Source organism: Artibeus jamaicensis, unplaced genomic scaffold, assembly GCF_021234435.1.
Source record: "Artibeus jamaicensis isolate MK-2021 breed Jamaican fruit bat unplaced genomic scaffold, CSHL_Jam_final contig_384, whole genome shotgun sequence".
Classification (NCBI taxonomy): Eukaryota; Metazoa; Chordata; class Mammalia; order Chiroptera; family Phyllostomidae; genus Artibeus; species Artibeus jamaicensis.
In genome coordinates this window covers 10,956,116-10,975,473 of record NW_026521810.1, presented here as the reverse complement: position 1 = coordinate 10,975,473, position 19,358 = coordinate 10,956,116, and the positions used below count along the sequence as shown (strand labels likewise).

The 19,358-nt window shown below is 38.6% G+C and overlaps 1 protein-coding gene across 4 annotated transcripts in view; it reads right to left on the bottom strand.

The window, feature by feature from the left end:
- ANAPC1 (anaphase promoting complex subunit 1) overlaps window positions 1-18,882 on the bottom strand; it is a 122,670-nt gene extending 103,788 nt beyond the window's left edge. For all 4 annotated transcript variants that reach the window (XR_008391481.1, XR_008391480.1, XM_053664556.1 and 1 more), the window contains exons 1-9: window positions 18,677-18,882; window positions 16,301-16,537; window positions 15,090-15,248; window positions 12,084-12,135; window positions 11,766-11,866; window positions 11,097-11,179; window positions 2,291-2,364; window positions 477-622; window positions 69-289 (exon numbers count right to left, since the gene is read on the bottom strand). Coding sequence is in view for 2 of the 4 variants with exons in the window: in XM_053664556.1 (XP_053520531.1) it covers window positions 69-289; window positions 477-622; window positions 2,291-2,364; window positions 11,097-11,179; window positions 11,766-11,866; window positions 12,084-12,135; window positions 15,090-15,248; window positions 16,301-16,513 (1,049 nt within the window). In the remaining 2 variants the exon portion in view is untranslated. The remainder of the gene's footprint in view (window positions 1-68; window positions 290-476; window positions 623-2,290; window positions 2,365-11,096; window positions 11,180-11,765; window positions 11,867-12,083; window positions 12,136-15,089; window positions 15,249-16,300; window positions 16,538-18,676) is intronic.
- Between the last annotated feature and the right edge of the window lie 476 nt (window positions 18,883-19,358).

Here is a 19,358-nt window from a genome sequence, read left to right as displayed (position 1 = left end):
TTTGAAAGGGGTATGCTTTTCTTGGGCTGTCTTGGTAAGAGAGGAGACGCCGCACACAAGAGTCCCACCTGAGGGCCGCCATGTTGGAGACCGAAGGAGAGCGCGAGTGCAGACTGGGTGAGGAGGCCGAGCGGCTCTGGCTGTGGATGGAGGAGTAATTCTGGAAAGGCGAGGCCATGGGGGAGTCTCCTTTAGAGAGGCTTCTGAGGTGTGCCGTGAGGGAGCTACTAGGGGCCACATTCTGTGGAGTTCCCCCCTGCTCAGAGAATTTTAAAACAGCATTTTCTTCCTTAAATCAAAATTATAAGAAGGGGGAGAAAAAGATAATTATTAGATGAAAAGGGTAAAGTAATTTCCTTGTGAGAATTCAGGGTAGATTTGAGTTATTAAAGACAAATCTTTCTTTTGCCTCAGAAGCTCAATCTAGTTCACAAAACATGTCAAGGTTTTCAGTATTAACAACACTTTATCCTTACCTCTGCTTTGACTCTCCGAAGAACCCACACAGAATGCAGATTCTGAACAGTGTCATAGGTCATTACAATGGAGGGATCAGTGTTGAGAAAAACTATCTTTATTGCATGATCTACAACATATTGCACCCGTGATGAACCAAAAAGACCTTAATGAAGAAACAGAAATGATGAGATTTTGAACAATGAACTTAACGAAACTGTTCTTTATAAAAAGACTTCTTACAATTCCTAGAGATCAAGACAAACCAAGCCAATTACGACATAAAAATCCATTAATATATTAATTAATTAACCCAATATTGTTAATAAATTTACTTTGGGCACTAAATTCCTCAAAATACATTAAAGATGAGAGTGTTACCAGTTTCAATTTCACAAATACACAATTAAAAGGTAAAGATTTGTGCTGATCCATCATTAATCAGCCACAGATAAAAGGTCCATGAATCCTTCAATAATTAAATTATTTATCAATTTCAATGAACTCTTCTGCCAAGTTTGACTTCCTTACTGGTTCCCTTCTTCTGTATGAAATCTGTCCTCTACAATAACCATTCAAACAGTACTGAACAGTATACCTATTTCTACTTTGCTGATTACACATACAAAATAAGGCTTTCCTAGTGAGTTTTATGACTTTCTATCTCTATATACCATGAATTGACTTTTCTGTCTCTACCTGACAGCACCCTAAATGTTCCCCTCTCAGCTGAATTAGCAAATAAAAACATACAATTATTTTATTACAATATTTTATAAAAAATAAAATTTAAATTGCTCATAATACCATCATCTCGAAATAGTCACTACTAATACATCAGGGAGTATTCCTTCTAGTTTTTTCTCCTATAGGTATATATACTTACAATTTTACAAAATCAAAATCACTCTGTATTGTTCTGTATCTTATTTAGCATTATGAGTAAGCAATTCCCAAGGTCATTAAATATTATTCAAAAACATGATCAATGATGGCCACGTGCAATTCAATCACAGGTGCTAACATGTTTATCTGGGTTGTCTGTAACTGCTACCAAATTAATACAGAATCATCAACAAATTTTTTCTGTAGAAGACCGAAGAGTAACTAGTTTAGGCTCTACGGACCACATACTGACTCTGTTCCATAATCATTTTTGTTTTTTCTACTTCCTTTAAATAGGTAAAAACTATTCTTAGCACTTAAGCCTCATAGGCTATGGTTTGCCAAGCCCTGATACAGAAGATAAGCACCTCAGTGATATCTTAAAATATCATTCATGCTTGCAATAAAGTCTTAAAGTAAAACATATAAATTTTTTTAAACTTTCTATTCTTGTTAGTCACAATTACTTATCATGTTTGGACACACTGAAAATTTTTAAATATACATCCAGAAATACTTGTAACAAATATTAAAAATTCTGAGCCCCAGTAAATCAGCTTAAGAGGAACAGGGAAAATGAAATATTAAAATTTACACAGTACAGGTCTAATAACCTATTTTTCTCAAAAAAATAAATAAACAATTTTAATTCATCTATCAGTTACTTATTAATCATTCTACAGCTAGGTTAGCAAACATCAGTAATCCTGATCCACTTATAGGCCTTATTTTTAGGAAAGAATAACTACTAAAACAGTTAATACCATGGTATGCAAGAAGTTCTTGCCTTAACATGAACTATTTTCATAATATAAAAGTTATTTTTGTAAAATGCTTAAATTATTATTTTTATAAAGCAAGTCAAATTTTTATAAGCACCTTCATTTTCTCCCCTCCCCCAAATACAAAAAATAAGCTATGAAAAAAATTATATAAAAAATACACTTACTTCCAGATTTACAAACAAGTGGGGTTATTTCATCTAGTGGATGCAGCATGCTGAACATAGTTGGTAAAGGTTCTCTAGTAACAAACAACCAAATAATCAATCAAGAGAAGATAAATCCATTTATGCACAAATTTTGCACCTTCCTTGCAAAAAAAAAAAATCTTCTCCAGATTACACAAGCAACTAGAAAACTACCTCCCAAAAAGAAACCCTATAAACTTTCTACTTAGTGTTTTTCACTGTATCTTCTATTTCGTTCCTAGAAATCTCCTCTTATGCAGGAAACAGACACACATGCAGTGGAAAATCAGTACAGCCCAGGAACCATCTGTAAACAGCAGTCATGACATTACAGAACCAGTGGGGTAATGGGCAATAAGGTAGTCTCTTTCTGTAACCTCCCTTAGCAACAATGTGTCTTTGGAAGCTAGAAAAAATGTTGTCTCCTACACCTATTTACACAGGAATGCACTTTTAAAAAAAGAAAAGAAAAACTTCAAGAAAATAGGATGATTGGGAAGGTGGCGAGTAGGACAGAGTGGATTCCATTTCCCATACACATGGGAGAAAATCCTGGCAGATCTACTGAGGAACAGCGGAAACGACCAACAGTTCCCCAGCATTTATGACAATAAGAGGCCAGCGATTGTGATGGAAGGACCAGAAAGCGGCAGGTCAGTGGGGTCTTGGGGACCTGAGTAAAGACAAGAGCAGCAGCAGCAGCAGCGGCCGGCGCCCTCGGCCAGTGCCTGGTGGCCTCGATCGGGGTTTAGAGGCTTCACTCTGCAACCAGCGCCGGGGGCGCCTGCCACAGACTCTTCAGGAGCCCCGGCACCTGGCGGGTCTACAGCAGACTCTTTGGGAGCCTTGGGCCTGCTGGAGGGTCCTCAGGAGAGAGCTGGGTCATCAGCTCCCTCCCTCCCTCCCCTTCTAAGCAAGGCTGGGCAACACTGGGCAGAAACCTGTCTGCTTTAGTTTACAGAGAGGGTAATGAGGACAAAGGGCCGTGTTCAACTGCAGACTCTGTGGTCACCAGCCTGGGAGAATTGAAAGACGTATTGTTGTCACCAATCTGGCTGGGGATTGGGCTAGACTGAGAGGCAGGCTTTCTAGGGAAGTGTTTTTGGAAAGTGGACTGAGGTGTTCTCCTGCGACAGCAGCTTGGCTTGCTTCCCACCCAGCCTGGCAGTGATCCCGAGGAGGGAGGAAGCACTTGAGTCCCCCATAGAACTGGGAAGGATCGTACCAGATCTCACTGGACCCAGGCAGCCTGGTGGGCAGGCGGGAGCCCACACCCCAGTCCAGCAGCCTGGCTGGCACATGCGGGCCTGCACCCTGCCCACAGAAAGGACCCCTGGGGAAGGTGCTCTGAAAAGAACCCAGATCGCCCTGTGGAGCGCAGGGGAAAGGCGCCGGGCTAGCTCTTGGGAGAGCACTCTCAGAAAAACCACACCAATTGACCCTCTGCCTGCTGTAACCAGAAAACCCGGTTTGGACAATTTGAAACCAACAAGGGATGTTTTTTTTTCTTTAGTAATTTTTTTTTTAGTAATCTTATATCTTCTTAATTTTATTATTGCTTTATCTTTCAATACTTTTTTCCTCTTTCTTTTTCCCCGTTTTACTCCTTCCTTTCTTTCCAAACTGATTGCTTTTTCCTCCCTTCTCCTGCCTTTTTTGTTTGTTTGTTTGTTGCTTTGTTTTCTTTTACCCACAAGGGATACAAACAACTGGGAACTTCGAAGAGACCAGAGTGGGACCCAAAGAGGGGGCATCCCAACAGTAGAGACAGAGAGACAAATTTCACTTTGTTATAGCAGAGAAGCCACAAGTTGCTGCATATTTTTTTCATTATTCTTACTTCTTTGAGATTTTAATAGTATCTTTGTATTCCTCCTCTTTCTGTATAGGCTTCTTAGTCTTGGCTGGTTATATTGTATTATTTGACAGGTTTCCCTTGTTCTCTCCTCCACAGTGTATTGCTAATTTTCTATACTTCAAGCCACTTGTTTTCCTTTAGCACACTACCCAAAGTTCTATACCCCCTATTCATGTTATCCAGATCACATAGAGTCTGTCATATGATTGTTGCTCTGATATTATTGTAAATAATAGCTGTTCTATACAACTGTAAATACTTCACAACACATCTCCCAATCTTAGCCCACTTTACAGGCTCCTGAATTCTATTACTGTAGTGATCAACTCTATTTGCTCACACGCTACACCTGTTTACTATTACCTCTCACTTTACCTCAAAATCTGACCGCCCGGAACCTCACTGCTTTCTAGATCCAATTCACAAGTCTTCCTTCCCCAACAACAGACTTATCTTTTGTCCTTCCTTTCTTAAAAGTTGCAAATTGGGTTGAAGATTACAGTTAACACTATATATGGCCTAAAGATCTTCTATCTCTTCTCTACCGGCTGTGACTGTAAATATCATAAAATACTGTCTCACTGTCATAAACCATTTTGCCTCCCCCTCCAACTGATCACACACACACACACACACACACACGAGTAGCTGGAAGCGGAGAACATCAAGATACCTGAAGGAGACTGCACCACTGAATTTCACAGGTATTCTACCACAGACGTATACACCACAAACCCAGAACAGATCAATTTAAGAAGCTGAGGCAAATAAGAAGAGTCTCACAAACAACAGGAAGATAAAGAAACAATCTCCAAATGAAAGAAAAAGAGGAAGCCTCAGAAAGAATGTTAGATGAAATGGAGGCAAGTCAACTATCAGACATTGAATTCAAAGCACTGGTTATCAGGAAATTCAAAGAGCTCACCATGAGCTACCAGAAATTACAGGGGCGCTACAATGAACTCACTGCAAACTATATCAACATGAAAAAGAAAATAGAAACTATCAGCAAGGGACAAGAGCAAATGAAGAATACAATTTCTGAACTGAAGAACACAGTGGAAGAAATCAAAAGCAGGATCGATAAGGCAAATGATCGGATCAGCGAGTTGGAGGACAAAGTAGGAAAAAAATCCCAGAAAGAGGAAGAAAATGAAAAGAGGCTCAGAAAGAATGAAGAGGGATTAAGAGAAATGCAAGACAATATGAAACGTAATAATATCCGAATAATAGGGATACCAGAAGAAGAAGAAGAATAACAAGGGATAGAAAACCTATTTGAAAAAGTAATAAGGGAAAACTTCCCTAATTTGATGAGAGAAAAAAAATCACACAAATCCAGGAAACACAGAGTCCCAATCAAGAGGTACCCAAAGAGGCCCACTTCAAGACACAGCATCATTAAAATGGCAAAATTCCAAGACAAAGAGAGAATCTTAAAAGCAGCAAGGGAGAAAAAAGAAGTAACATACAAGGGAGCCCCAATAAGGTTAGCTACTGACTTCTCACTGGAAACACTCCAAGCAAGAAGAGAATGGCAAGAAATATTCCAACTAATGAAAACCAAAGGCCTGCAACCAAGGTTACTTTACCCAGCAAGGCTCTCAATCAAGATAGAAGGCCAAATAAAGAGCTTCCAAGACAAAAGAAGTCTAAAAGAATACGCCTCCACCAAACCAGTCCTACAAGAAATACTAAAAGGACTCCTTTAAGGAAAGGAAGGAAAAGAGAGAGACAGAGAGGAACACAGGTACAAAAATGGCAATGAATAAGTACCTATCAATAATATCCTTAAATGTAAATGGATTAAATGCTCCAATCAAAAAACATAGAATAGATGAATGGATAAGAAAGCATGACCCACACATATGCAGCCTACAAGAGACCCACCTCAGGACAAAAGACCATCACAGACTAAAAGTACAGGGCTGGAAACAAATTTTCCAAGCAAAAGGACAAGAAAAAAAAGCTGGGATAGCAATACTCACATCAGACAAAATAGTCTTCAAAAACAGGGCCATAAAGAGACACCCAGAAGGTCACTTCATAATACTCGAGAGAAGAATCCACCAAGAAGACATTAACTTCACAAATATATATGCACACAACATAGGAGCACCCAACTACATAAAGAAAATCTTAGAGGACTTCAAGAAAGATATGGAGCTGGGCCGGATCACAGATAGTATAAAACACCTCTTCACACGAGCAGGGAAGGTTTTGAGCTTTTTAAAAAGAAGCAACTTTAAATAATGCAAGAAAATTTAGAAGCTATTTGAAAATCGGGACGCAGGACTCCAGTCTGGGAGACTTTGGTATTGGAGACGCAACTAAAAGTCTGACCCATGGTGGTTGCTAGAAAAACCTCTAGCGATTTTTTTAAAACTAAATTGGTGTTTTTTAAAGATGTAACTTCACAGAGTATTTTATGCTGTGTGATGCTATCACAAACAGAAGTTTTTCAGTTTAAATATGAATAAAATTGATTTTAATATTGGTCTCGTATTATGCAACCTTGAAAAAAAAAAAAGAAAGATATGGACAGCAACACAATTATAGTAGGGGATTTTAACACCCCACTAACAAAAATGGACAGACACACCAAACAAAATATCAACAAAGATATTATGGCATTAAACAATACCCTAGATGAAATGGACTTAACTGATATATACAGAGAGAGCCCTTCATTCCAAAGAAGCTAAATACACGTTCTTTTCAAATGCACATAGAATATTTTCAAAGATAGACCAAGTGATAGGACACAAAACGAGCCTCAACAAATTCAAGAAAATTGAAATCATACCAAGCATTTTCTCTGACCAAAAGGGACTGAAATTAGAAACCAACCCCAAAGGAAAAACCCCAAAACACCCAAAATCATGGAGACTGAATGGTCTGCTATTAAATAATGAATGGGTCAAGAATGAAATTAGGGAAGAAATCAAAGTTTTTGGAAACAAATGAAAATAAACTCAAAACAACCCAAAACTTATGGGACACAGTCAAGGCAGTCCTCAGAGGGAAGTTTATAGCAATACAGGCCTACCTAAAGAAGATAGAAACATCTCAAACAAACAACCTAACCCCATGCCTACAAGAACTCAAGGAACAACAACAAAGACAGCCCACAGCAAGTAGAAGGAAGGAAATAACCAAGATCAGAGCAGAACTAAATGACATAGAGACTAAAAGCACAATCCTAAGGATCAATGAATCCAGGAGCTGGTTCTTTGAAAAGATAAACAAAATAGACAAGCCATTAAGTAGGCTCATCAAGAAAAGAAGAGAGAGGACACAAATAAACACAATCAGAAATGAAAGAGGAGAGATTACAACTGACCCCACAGAAATACAAAGGATTGTAAGAAATTACTATGAAAAACTGTATGCCAAGAAATTTGAAAGCCTAGGTGAAATGGACAAATTTCTAGAAAAATACAATCTTCCAAAACTCAATGAAGAAGAAGCAGAACACCTAAACAGACCAGTAACAGCAGATGAAATTAAAGCAGTAATCAAAAAACTGCCATCACACAAAAGCCCTGGACCAGGTGGTTTCACAGGAGCATTCTACAAAGCATTTAAGGAAGAGCTAACCCCTACTCTTCACAGACTATTCCAAAAAATCCAGAAGGATGGAAAACTCCCAAATTCTTTTTATGAAGCCAGCATCATCCTAATTCCAAAACCAGACAGAGACACAACAAAGAAAGAGAACTTCAGGCCAATATCGCTGATGAACATAGACGCTAAAATCCTCAACAAAATATTTGCAAATCTCATCCAACAATATATCAAAAAGATCATACACCATGACCAAGTGGGATTCATCCCAGGGATGCAAGGATGGTTCAATATTCACAAATCAGTAAATGTAATACATTGCATAAACAAAACAAAGACAAAAATCACATGATCATATCAATAGATGCAGAAAAACCTTTTGATAAGGTACAACACCCATTTATGTTAAAAACACTCAGCAAAGTGGGACTAGAGGGAGCATTCCTCAACTTAATAAAGGCCATATATGAGAGACCTACAGCCAACATCATACTCAATGGGCAAAAACTAAAATCTTTTTCACTAAGATCAGGAACAAGACAAGGTTGTCCACTTTCACCACTTCTATTCAATATAGTATAGAAGTTTACTATACTATATAGTATAGTATTAGAAATTTTAGCCACAGCGATCAGACAAGAAAAGGAAATAAAAGGCATCCAAATCGGAAAGGAGGAAACAAAACTGTCACTGTTTGCAGATGACATGATAGTGTACATGGAAAATCCTATAGACTCTACCTAAAAACTGCTCGAACTAATTAATCAGTTTGGCAAAACAGCAGGTTACAAAGTCAATATCTGGAAATGAAAGGCATTTTTGTATACCAACAATGAATCAGCAGAAGCAGAAATCAAGGAAAAAATCCCATTCAATATAGCAAAAAGAAAAATAAAATATCTGGGAATAAACCTAACTAAGGAGGTAAAAGGCCTGTATGCAGAAAACTATACAACATTGAAGAAAGAAATCAGGGAAGACATAAACAAATGGAAACATATACCATGTTCATGGATTGGAAGAATTAACATCATCAAAATGTCCATACTACCCAAAGCAATTTACAGATTCAATGCAATACCTATTAAAGTACCAATGGCATAGTTCACAGACATAAGAACAAACACTTCAAAAATTTATATGGAACCATACACAACCCCGAATAGCAACTACAATTTTGAGAAAGAAGAACAAAGTAGGAGGGATCACAATACCTGATACCAAACTGTATTACAAGGCTAGTGTGATCAAAACATCCTGGTACTGGTATAAAAACAGGCACATAGACCAATGGAACAGAACGGAGAGCCCAGAAATAAACCCAACTCTCTACAGTCAATTAATATTTGACAAAGGGGGCAGTAACATAAAATGGAGTAAAGATCGCCTCTTCAACAAATGGTGTTGGGAGAACTGGACAGCTACGTGCAAAAAAATGAAACTTCAGCACCAACTTACACCATACACCAAAATAAATTCAAGGTGAATAAAAGACTTAAATATAAGCTGTGACACCATTAAAATCCTAGGGCAGAACATTGGCAGGAAAATCTCAGCTATTTCACGCAGCAACATTTTTACTGATATGTCCCCTAGAGCAAGGGATATAAAAGAAAGAATAAACAAATGGGATCTCATCAAAATAAAAAGCTTCTGCATGGCTAAAGAAAACAGTATTAAGATAAAAAAAGAACGAACTGTTTGGGAAAACATATTTGCCAATGACACCTCAGACAAAAGTTTAAGCTTCAAAATACACAAAGAACTTACACAACTCCACTCTAAGAAGACAAGCAACCCAATTAAAAAATGGGCAAAGGACTTGAACAGACACTTCTCCAAGGAGGACATGCAGAGGATCCAGAGACACATGAAAAGATGCTCAATATCGCTAGCCATCAGAGACATGCAAATAAAAACCACAATGATACCACTTTACACTGGTCAGGATGGCTATCATAAACAAACAACAAATGTTGGAGAGGTTGTGGGGAAAAGGGGACCCTAGGTCACTGTTGGTGGGATTGCAGACTGGTACAACCACTATGGAAAACAGTATGGAATTTTCTAAGAAAACTAAAAATGAGTATGCCTTTTGACCCAGCAATTCCACTGTTAGGAGTATATCCTAAGAACCCTGAAACACCAATCCAAAAGAACCTATGCACACCAATGTTCACAGCAGCACAATTTACAATAGCCAAGAGCTGGAAGCAACCTAGGTGCCCATCAGTAAATGAATGGATCCAAAAACTATGGTACATTTACACAATGGAATTCTATGCAGCAGAAAGAAAGAAGGAGCTACTATCCTTTGCAAAAGCATGGATGGAAAAGCATTATGCTGAGTGAAATAAGCCAGGCAGAGAAAGACAAATATCATATGATCTCACCTTTAACAGGAACCTAAACAAAGCAAACAAGCAAGCAAAATATGACCAAAGACACTGAAATACAGTACAGACTGACAGAGACGAGAGGGGAGAGAATTTCAGGGGAAAAGGGAATAATTCACAGGAACAAGTATAAAGGACGCATGGACAAAAACCAAGGTGGGGGGGTGGAAATGGGAGGGAGGTGGGGAGCACTGGGGGCGGTGGGCTGGGATGGGAGTAAAAAACAGGAAACTGTACTTGAACAATAATTAAATAAATTTTTAAAAAAGGAAAAATAATAAAGTCTCTACCCAAAAAAAACTTCAAGAAAATAAAGATGCTGCATGTTTTTAAGGACTGGTTGAAAAAAAGGGGGTGGAGGGGAAACAGGCCCTCTATCTAAACACAGAAAGAAATTAAAATCTGCAAGTCATTTTCTAAACACATATTATCTACTACATGTACTACACTGTGATAGGCACTGCCTTTCAGTGAGCTCATAACTGATTCCAGAGACAGCAGACACACTATCAATAGGCACCTACCATTTCTTGTGCTTCTAATGCATACTAAGCCCTTTGACAGAGGTTATATACCTTAGTTCATTTAATCCTGTATAAATTCTAAGAGGTAAATGATAGTATTTCTGTAACAAATAATGAAACTAAAGCCAAGAAAGCTCTGATGATTTGCCCAAAGTAGCACAATAAAAAGATGGTAGAGCTTAGAACCGAGTATTGTTATCTTTAAGAAAGCCGTATGTTTGTTCAATTTTACAACTGGGAGGCAAAGGCTGTACATGATTCCATATCAAGTGAGGAGCAGAAGTCAGGAGTGCGTAACACTGACATGAAAGAAAATGGCATAGATCTGTGCTGTTACCATGGAAGTTATCATCATCCCGAACTCTTAGGGAAACAATTTCACCTCAGAACCAACACAAAAAGCCCAAGTAACGATATTCTGAACTGAGTAAACTGGATACCTGGGTGGACCTGGAGGTAGCTCATGTGAAGAACTGCTTCGTTCGAACAGTAATCCATATTTGGTGGGCCAAACATTTGCAACCTGCCCGGTAAAAGGGTGGGAAAAACAGAAGTAAAAGAAGCTACTCTTCATAACATGTTTTCAGGAAACAATATAAAACACCAGATGTTCTTCCAGTTTAATAAGAGTTTTACAAAATAATATGATCATTAACTACAATATTTTTAAAAAGCAGTTTTAACAAGCAAGTGTAAGACAAAATCAAGTCTAAGAAAGAATTAAATCTCAATTTCCTGCCGGGGCAGCAAATATCAGCACCAAAGTGACAGTGTGATAAAACTTTAACATTAGCACTAGGCATGAAAAAGCTGAGAAGCAGGATAAAGACCAATTTTATCATGTGCTTAGTATAACTGAAAGGATTTCCTACGTATCACTTCAACAGAAAAAATACCCTCAGGAAAGACTTCATAATTCACTCCACTAATTTACTGTTTATGCGAAGAATGAAAAAATGGTAAGCATCTAAAGTTACTAAATTTAGTTATTTTGAGTAAAAATAACATCCAGATTAACCATAAGACAGAAAAGTAGCAATATTTCTGAAACCAGTTAAAGCAAGAACAATCTCCAACCAAATGCAAAAGCAAGAAACACTCCGGTTCACCTGAAAAGGCAGGGACGCGATGTAATCCTTCCCCTCCGTGCTGTGCACGTTGATGCAGGAGCTCTGCAGCACACACATACACTTTTCCACTGCAGCAGTGCCTACGAGCAAGGGCATAGTAAGATTATGGGGAGGTCTTTCTTCAGAAATATCCCAACGATCACAAATGACAACTCCCAACCACACAAGTTCTTTAATGAACAACATAAAAATGCTTAGGCGAAACCACTATTAGTAGTTACTTATTTTGAACAACAAAATAAATAAGATACATATTTGGAATCAAAAAGTGCAATAAAATTTCAAAAAGAAACTTACTATAGGCTTTTTCAGACTTATCCTGTGATATAACGAAGTCACACCACAATGCCTAAAATTAAAACAAAATGTTTACTTAAGAAAATTATATCTAAATAATAACCTATTAACTAAGGGTATCTAAATAATAACTATGATATCTACATAACAACTGTCTCCTCATCAGCTCAACGCATTCACTATAGGAATAAAAAAAGAAAAAAATTAAACTAATTAATATTATAAATTACACTAATTAATATAAGCTATGTTTGCAAATAAATTTTATGAAAAGCCAAAAATTTTTTAAATCTACTACATAGAAGCCTTGCAGTACAAGTGACTTCAAACAGTGGCTCAACCTATATTTCACCCTACATGCTAAATAAGCTAAAAATGATCAGAAGAGCCATTTTATAATCTCTAGACTTACTTAATGACCTTATCATTCTTAGACATTCCTATCCTCACTTTAGAAAAATCTTTAAAAAACTAACTTTTCCAAACTAACTTTCACCTTACAAAATACAACCTAGGAAAAGCCATTCAGTTTTCACTGACATGCTTATGGCTTACTGAAATTATTTAATGGCACTTTATGGGTCTTTTTCAATTGTGACAAATATATATAACATAAAATTTACCATTTTAACCACCTGGAGCTGCACAAAATCAGTGCCATTCACAAAGTCAGTGCCATTAAGCACATTCACAAAGTTGTGCAATCGCGTTGCTATCCATTTCCAGAATTTTCCCATTATCCCAAACAGAATCCGCCAGTTCAACAGTAACTTCCCGGTTCTCACCCCTGACCCACTCCCATTCTGCTTACTGTGTTTATGACTTTGCCTACTCGAAGTACCTCACAAAGGTGTAATCAGTGTTTGCTATGTTGCATCTGGTGTGACATCCTCAAGGTTCAGCCATGTTGTAGCACGTGTCAGAATTTCCTTCCTTTTTTAAAGGCTGAACAATATTTCATCATAGGCATATACCACATATTGTTTATCCAGTCAACTGTCCAGACACACAGGGGTTGTTTCCAATTCTGACTATTATGAATGACGCTGCTATGAATACTGGTGCTCAGCTATCTGAGTCCCTGTTCTCATGTGTCACTTTTCATATCTATACCAACTATATGGTTATGCTGGGAAAATTATCATCAAAACAATCACTTGCTTCGACACTCCTGGACAGAAATGCTTTTACACATGTCCTCAAGTTTAAGAATAATTCAGTTTATCTTTCCAAGTACACTGTTAGAAAAGCACAATGTTCACCAGGAAACAGGTAATGGGGAAACAAGCAAAAAGCAGTGTGTCTAGGTACCAAGATTTTCATTGTTTACCAATAAGGGGCTTAAATGAGTCAAAAAGCCTTAAAATATCTTGTCAATAGCCCAATGATTAATTCGACTATTATAAATGTATTCATTTCCCCCCTCCCAGTTTTTATTCTAAAAATTTTCAGTAACAAAAGTTGAAAGAGTATAGGGAACCCCTGTTTCACCTAGCTCTAACACTTGCTAACTTTCTGCCGCAGCTGCCCATGTGCGTTTGTGTGCGTGTGGGGACTGCAGTGGGGGAGGTGCCTGAAAACCGCCTACACCATGACACAGCACCCCTACACACTTCATTGTGCACTTCAAAAAACAAATATTTCTCCTATATAACCAACCATAAAACCATCAACCTGCCTGAGGGGGGAAAAATTTTAACATCACCTAATATTCAATCCATTTGCAACTTTTTCGAATTTCCCCTAACAATGTCTTGTATAGCCGATTTTCAAGAACCAGGATTCAAAGTTCATTCAACAAGGTGTAAAAAATACCACATTTGGTGATGTCCCTTTAGTCTCTTTTAATCTAGTTTTTTCTTCTCTCTATGACTGACTCCTTAAAGAGACAGAATGTAGACCGCTGCCCAATACTGAATTTGTCTCATTGTTCCTCATGGTGTTTTTTCCTGTTTTTTTAAATTACAGAAAATTTCAAATACATATAAACCAAACAGAGTAACATAATGAGTCCCCATCAGCCAGCTTCAATAATTATCGACTTCTGGGTATTCTTGTTTCATCTACACCTCCACCCACTCATGAGATTTTACAAGTTGATTCTCTAGGGTTCCCCATATTTCCTGTAACTAAAAGTTAGGTTTACATACTCATGTCAAATATTTTTGGGAAGAAAATGGAGTAGATGACATCATGTCTTCATGCTGCATTACAGCTGTAAGTACATAAGAACATTCCTTTGTTCCCTACGAGTGGTGGCAAACCCATCACGTTGTTGAGGTGGAGAACACCACGCAGCTTCAAAGTAGATGTATTTGTTCCTTCATCTTGGGTGACACCTTCATGCCATGCTAACACCTGTCACCCAATAGCATTACTATCTATTTACAAACCTTGTCTGAACCAGTGATCACAATGAAGGGTACAAAATGGTCATTTTCTAATTCTACCATTCCTTCTATATTTATTAGCTGGCAATGTCCTTTAAATAATGGTTTCCTTCTTTAGCTGGAAATAAACCTGCATGTCTTCCTAAAAAAGCTGAACGAGTAATAGTTAATTCTATCCCTTTAGTCACTAATTGTTAGAATAAAGTTTAACAGCCAAGTACAATGACAGTAAGTTTGATTTTTTCCTTTCTCTTACTCTTTTATAATGAACCTGCTTTTTATTTATTTAATACTTCCCAATGAAATATAATCATGTGTTAATTTAGTTTTGTACCCTTAATGTCTTATAAATTTTTATTGACAATAATAAACCAAGTTACTCGAATGTTCAAACATTTCCTTTAAATTAACAAACAATAGTGTAAAAAAGTGATGATACAGAAAATAAATGAAATTTTTATTTCCCCAGCATTATCTTCACCACATGTTAAAAATGTACACCCAGTTCTGGGATCATTATGCTGTTTTTATCATTTCTGTTAAATTTCAAGCAAAAGCTTTGTTTAAAAAAAAAAAAAAAAAGATCAATCAAATACTAAAACTCCGATCAACTCACCTGTTGAACAGGACTATCAACTGTAAAGGCTTTATAAACAGCCAAGGCCTGGCTTTTACTTCCTCTGCTCCAGATCACCATATTTCCAGCCACATAGAGTTCCTCATCATAATCCACTTCTCCAATTTCGCTTCCACCTTTTCTTAACTGCCAGCTTTCCTTCAAAATTTACATATGTAAGACATGTTCAAGCACTGTTTTTATTTCTTTTTCAACAGTATGGAGCAAGATTTATTAATTAAAATCAAACAGCCATCCAAATACAATCCTCCTACTCTCTCTTTTTTCCTGTGGAGTAAGACTCAGTAGAGCCCAACTCTTAAAAGGTCTGATGCCACTGACTGTTAACAGAGTGGGGGGTGTGGGTGTATGAATCAGGTATCTTACAGGACTCCGTGATTATGCTCAAGAATTCTCTATATTAAATGTTTTATATTGTACTACCATATTATGCTGCCAAAACTGTAAACAAACAAAATTTATACCTGACCTATATATATAAAAATTAAACCAGCATGTTTGGGAAACAAAAAAGAAATAATAAGCATATTGGGGGAGGGGTGAAGAGAAAGCAGTGAGGTGCACACGGGACACCGGGAGCTTATATACACCATGCAGATTTCCCTGCTTCACAAATGCACATCCATTCACCTTCCTTCCCTTGTCCCAACTGTCAAATGAACAAGGCAGAGAAAGGTTTAGATTTGTGACTACGCAGACTTCCCCTCCCTGAGATTTTGGTATCCCAAACTATGAAAACAGAGTAAGATGAGAACCACCGACTTTGACACACACTTACATGTCATTCCCCTATTTAAAAACTAGTACTGTATCTACTCACGTGGCATTTCTTTTCTTCTCTATGAACATGGAACTTTTTAGCAGTAGGGACCATTTCTAACTCTACTATTTAACCATCAAATAACATGAAATCTGGTCCTCACATACTGAGTGGAAAAAGAGGTTTAAAATGGACCTGAATGATAGTAACTCTCATTACAAGTCCATGAGTTACATGTCTAATTAACAGCTATGACACCATAATACAGTAAGATCATTATTTTAGCCTTGAATAAAATTACCAAATCTTAACCTCTACCCTGGAAATACCATCACCAAACTCATTTCTCAGTTGTATCTAATAGCCTTACATTACAAGTAGATCACGTCTCTCTACATTTCAAAAACAAAACTGAGAATCTTAAGAGAACCTTCTGTTTCTCGTGGATTGTAACCTCCTGAAGAGATCCCACCAAACCAGCAGCACCATCAGAAGACCATAACTCAGACGCTGGCTGAAGCTGACGAAGCTGAAGATTCAAAGCATTAGGGTGATGCTTGCAGTGGTCTCGACCAAAAGGAACAAATTCCTGCAAATCCCCAGCTGCAATCATTGTTGCCCTTTCTTCATAGAAGTTCGACATGGGTTCCAGATATCAACATTATTTCTAAAAGAATTCAAACACACTATGGTCAGCTGTTGGAGTCAAAGTCAGAAGAAAAATACCATAAAATGTTACAGAACAGTCATTAATCCTTGGATAAGTGTCACACAATCCTATGCATAATGTTATATATATATACACATAATCATAACATCAAAGGGAGCACCAGCTCTGATTTTTCAGGTAATCACAGTTATCATTTTACAGTTACATTAGCATCACACAACTAACATTACAGTTACATTTTAGTTGCAGACAAATCAACAATTAACAGTTAACACCCTAGGAAACTACTGGGTTCAGACAAGCACTTATGTCCCACAACACCTATACCACACACTAATTTCTCCACACTTTACACTGAAGTATTTGGACAAGTTTTATACTAAATGGCTCTCAACGTTAAGGGCATTTCTGTTCAGATGCTGGAACCTCATTTCAAAAGCACACCTAAAAGATCACTGGCATACTGAAATGAACAAAAACCACATATGACTTCTAATTCATCAAAAGTTAAACTACTTCCAGCTTTAAGAAACTATCAAATGTCATCAGTAATCTTGAGCTCCAATCCACCCAAACATACAACTACAATCAATTCCAATTTTTGGTCCAAACATCAAGGCACAAATAAAGTAACTCTGGCAATGGGACAGTCCTGCTTGTTTGAAAATTTATGAGTCCTAGCCTTGAATTATCATAACATATCAGAGTTCAGTTTATTAGCACAAAGAACTGGATGAGCTGTGGGTGGAAATATGGCCCTCTGCTTCCAAACCATTTCTATATGCAATGCCCAGCAGTCAAATTCTGACCCTATATAATGTGGCATATAAGGTGGGTGCCAGTTTTGTCTCCAAGACAACACTTATATAAGAAAAGGGTTTTGTGCCCTGGCCAATGTGGCTCAGTTGATTGGAGCATTATCCCATACACCAAAAGGTTGGGGGTTTGTTCCTGGTCAGGGAACATACTACCTAGAGGTTGCAGGATCAATCCCTAGTTCGGCATGATGGGAGGCATCCAATCATGTTTCTCACATCCATGTATGTCTCTGTCTCTGTCACCCCCTCTATCTTACTCTCCCCTCCCCCTTAAATCAATAAACATGTATTTTTAAGAGGGTGGGGGATTATGGCTTCACAGTTAAACTGCAATCCTCAAATACAGAAATCAAAACAAACATTCATGTCAGCACTGTAGACAACCATTAAAAACAGTGTTTGGAACGCATTTACAATGAAAAGTTTAATTTGACTTAGTTTCTCCTCTGAAGTCTTTGTGGCACCAGTAGGTTTCTTGGCTGCAATATCTCAAAGCCTCTGTGGTTCCTATGCAGCTCCTCTAGAGCTGCAATTACTTTTGCTATGAATTAAATGGTATTTCTGACATAACTGTTATGTTACAATCATGACATTTTTTCCTCCTTCCGAGAAGTCAGTACTGAGACCACTTAAACTTGGGACATGCCTGAAAGAGTACCTAATAAAATGTACCCTCCCAAAAAATCATCTGGTCTTCCTAAATTTTAGTCAACAGGATAACCAACATCTTAAAACTTTTGAGAGAAAAATTACAAAAGTATTATAGAATTATCTTCACAGTACAACATCATTTTGTGCTAAGGCAATATATTGAATACTTGTACAGCACCACAAACTGATGTGTACCAGGAACAACATCAGGAGCTACATATAAAAGTACTGTATTAAATTGATGTGTTAAAAACAGGACATCTGCATTGCTCGCTAGGAACAAAAACTACCCTGCCAAAGGTAACCACAAAGCTCGTTCAAGCGGAAACCCAAAGGCACACCAGAGTTAAGTCTCCGCAAAAGGGCAGAGCTTCCTCGGCCTGTCTAGGGGTGGGTGAAAAAAACAGACTAAGAACCTGGGCCTCAGAAAACCCTGTCCGAAGGGAAGGGGCCAATCGGGGAGCAGACGCAGCACCTGAACACCGCGTTTTAGCTAAGGAAGGAGGCCAGAGAGGAGACGCGGCAAGGTGCACCGCAGACCCCAGCCCACAGGACATGTCACGCCCGTGCTCCCGGTCCTCTCTCCGGTTCCGAGCTACCAGGCTAGGTAGTGTGCGAGAGTTAGGGGACACGCGGTCATCACCAGCTCTGCCGAGCGGGCCCTTACCTGAGTAACTCAGGACGCGTCAGGCGCAGCGAGCCCTGGCTGCGCCCCCAGGGCAACAGCAGAGTCGTTCACCGGGACTCCTCCGCCGCTGCAACTTTTCATTCCCTCTCCTTCCCCCACTGCTGAAGAGCGAGCAGCAACTGAGGACGGCGGGCGTAAGTTTCCCCGCTCAGGAAAGGTAGTCAAATGGAAGCGTCCATCTTGGTTTCCCGTCCTGCTTCGCGCAGGGCCAGGGGGCGGAGCCTTGAGAGATAGGGTCTGGGCTCCTGGCAATCAGCGGCAAGTCCATATGAGTAAAGATGCTGGAGTACCCAAGCTGGTTGGGTGCCACCTTCTGGCTAGGTACCACCTTCTGGCTGGGTACCAGCTCCCTCCCCAGCAGAGCATCCAGCTAGGAAGCAGGACCAAATCAGCTAGAATCTGTATAGTGACAGGACCCTTCTGGTGTCCACATCTTCTCCAGGTCATCCCACTAGGAACCTGAACTGCCACTTAAGTCTGACCTAGCAGACTTTCCTCGGGTTAGTTTTGCTGACCCCCAGATGGGATGTACCTCCCTCCAGGTTTGGGGGAAGAGAAGGAGCATGCTGATTTTCTCTCTTTGCTAGTGCACTTTAAACCTGTAGGGGCCGACCCTTTGAAAAATTGAAAGTATGGAGGTTCTCACGAAAATACTGTATGC